At 41.9% G+C, this 2,664-nt stretch overlaps 1 protein-coding gene across 1 annotated transcript; it reads right to left on the minus strand.

Annotated features, from left to right (window-relative positions):
• Nucleotides 1-318: 318 nt before the first annotated feature.
• LOC140236403 (uncharacterized) lies at nt 319-2,169 on the minus strand. Its single transcript, XM_072316333.1, has one exon. It carries the CDS (start codon nt 2,158-2,160, stop codon nt 319-321), a length of 1,842 nt encoding a protein of 613 aa, XP_072172434.1. The 5' UTR covers nt 2,161-2,169.
• Between the last annotated feature and the right edge of the window lie 495 nt (nt 2,170-2,664).

Below are 2,664 nucleotides of genomic sequence, written 5' to 3' on the forward strand. Positions count from 1 at the left end.
ACTGATTTCTTCTGAAGAGTAATTTCCTATCACTTAGAGCACTGATACCGCAAATGAAATGTTGTATTAAACCCTGTTTTACTTTGGAATGGTCATTCATCTTTACAATATTATTTCGACGTAATAACTCCAAGGTCCTTATAACAACGTCCTTATAAGTGTGCGAATATGCATCTGAGAAGGCACATACATGTGTAGCCCATCATTTCATGTTAACTAAATCTATACTGTATTTTGTTCACTTAGAATATCGCACCAATTTTTTTTTTTTCAGTACGCTGCTGCAGAGCAATAGGATGTCGTCTATGACAGTTCACATTAAATTGTATCAAACATGTAGAGTCTATCTGGAGTGCAAAAAGCTATCTCACCACTCTCGAACTCTTGGAGATAGTACCAACTTCTTTCTGACTTTTGTATTTTGAAATCAGTGAGGAGATTGCACACGTGCTCGAAATCTTTCGTGTATTGATCGATACTAACGAGACCGTCCTCCTCCTTCACCCAGGCTACAATGACCGAATCATCTCGACAAATAGCTGGGTAGGCAGACCTACTTTCCTTCTTCAAGATATTCCCCTTTTTCCCTATACCGTCACAACACACGACAGTCAAAAAATCTCTCAGTATCAGGTTCCCCGTGGTGTGAAAGGAGAACAATTGCCAAGGTGAATATCCATAACGCATTTCCCTGACTGCATTACCACCCTGTGGGGTAAATACTTGGATCTTTTTGGGCTTACTATAACCCTTATAGATATTATCATATCTGTCCACAGTGAGGCCACCATGACCTGATTTATCGAAACTCATCGTCTCAAACGTGACGTCGAGCTTCTCCCATTGTGGAGTGAAGAGTGAAATCCCGTTGTTGGTATCATAAACAACACTTCGACCATCAGACAGATATCCAATGCCACAGACACCGACGCGTTTCAGCTGCGTGTCCTGCAATTCTCCTTCAGGGGAGTAGAAAAAAATTCCATCCGAACTGGATCCCACCGCCATCCTACCGTCTGGTGCAAGGGTCATACAGTTCATGCTGTTTTTGCTAGGGAGCTCTACGTCTGCTTTGACATCCCACGTGTAACCTTTCAGCTCTCCAAGTCGAAGTTCATTGACCTTCTTGTGTTTACTGAAAGAAATGTTCTGAGCTCGGTCTGTCACACCTCTCGGTGTTTGGTCGTCGGGATCATCTCGTCCGAGAAAATTATTTAAGTTCTCACACAGCGTGTCGTGTGCAAACAAGGCGTCTTTCTCTAGCGGTACCTTCATACCGTTTGTTACCAGCTCTTCCATAGTGTTCATGTAACGGATCGTTTGGCGACTCTCTTCCTCCATGAGTTTAAATTCCTTCTCGAAATTAGCAGACAATCGTTGCACTTGGCATTTTAGGGCTTCTCTTCTAGCAGACAACAGTTTTATGAATTCCTCGTACGTCTTGTCAATGTCATCATTGAGCTTTCCCAGTATTTGTGTTATTTCACTGCGCTGTGTCTCTATGAAATCGATATGATTTTGAATGGTTGTTTTCTTTAATTTTGCCCTTTCTTGTAACTCCCTGATGTTTTTCATCAATTTCTCCTCATGGATAGCTGCCTCTTCGATCTGATGCCCTGCCTGTAAGTGCCCTAGCATCCCGCATCTTAAGCAGACGTACTCCCGACATCCGGTACAGAAACACTCCTCATCATCGTTAGGATGTTTCGTGCATTTCCGTCTCCTCTTTAGTGGAATTTTTCCCGAGAGCACCTCGCTCATGGGCACCTTTTCGTGGTTGGAGAACGGTTTCCAAGAAGAATGGTCTGTCTCACACGATTTGCACATATATTTCCCACAGTCCTGACAGTAGGACACGGCTGGTGACTTTTCGTCCATCTCACAAGCTGTGCATGTTGGACTCGTGGTTTTCACTTCGTCCACCATAGAACTCAGGGGTAAGTTTGTCTGTAACTTACTCACATCTCCACTGGGTAGGGGCGTTTCTTTCCTGCATATAGGACATGTTATACTTTGTTTGGCGGGCTGAGCTTGAAAGATGCGTTGCAGACAGTCTTTGCAGAAGATGTGAGAACACGTCAGTGATCTAGGTTGGTTGAAAAGTGTCAGACAGATGGGACACTCCAAATTCTGACTGCTGATTTGATGAAACGTTGCCATGTGTCTCTCTGTGACTGAAGCAAAAGAAAAATAAAGCGGTAAACCCATCAACAAGTGGCCTACGTAATAGCTGCATACATGAAGTTAGCATTTACCAAGTAAAAGAGGAGAAGTTCATACCAAATATGGTGTGAGGATTCATGCGTTCTTAAAATCGAAATAAGTAATCAACCACAATTTAACAGACATGTGTGAATTTATTTTTTTGATGTTAACTAGGTGTGCTTTATAATCCGGCTCAATAAAGCTAATTGATTGATTTATGGTGGTTTATTCGACTGAAGGAGTTGTGTGATGAGACATAAGATGGTGCAACTTAGAATAAAAACAGATATTACTTGTTGATACCCTCATTGAGTATTAGTCAAACAAGGAAGAGTTGCATTCTGATGCATTTACAAAAATATGGGGAGATTTGAGACATGTAATGGCAACAGTATTTTTCTAATTTTGACCCTGTACTGTTTTAGTAACGAGAATGTCTACCAGCGACGTCGTATACAA

Source organism: Diadema setosum, chromosome 13 (genome assembly GCF_964275005.1).
Source record: "Diadema setosum chromosome 13, eeDiaSeto1, whole genome shotgun sequence".
NCBI classification, from domain to species: domain Eukaryota; kingdom Metazoa; phylum Echinodermata; class Echinoidea; order Diadematoida; family Diadematidae; genus Diadema; species Diadema setosum.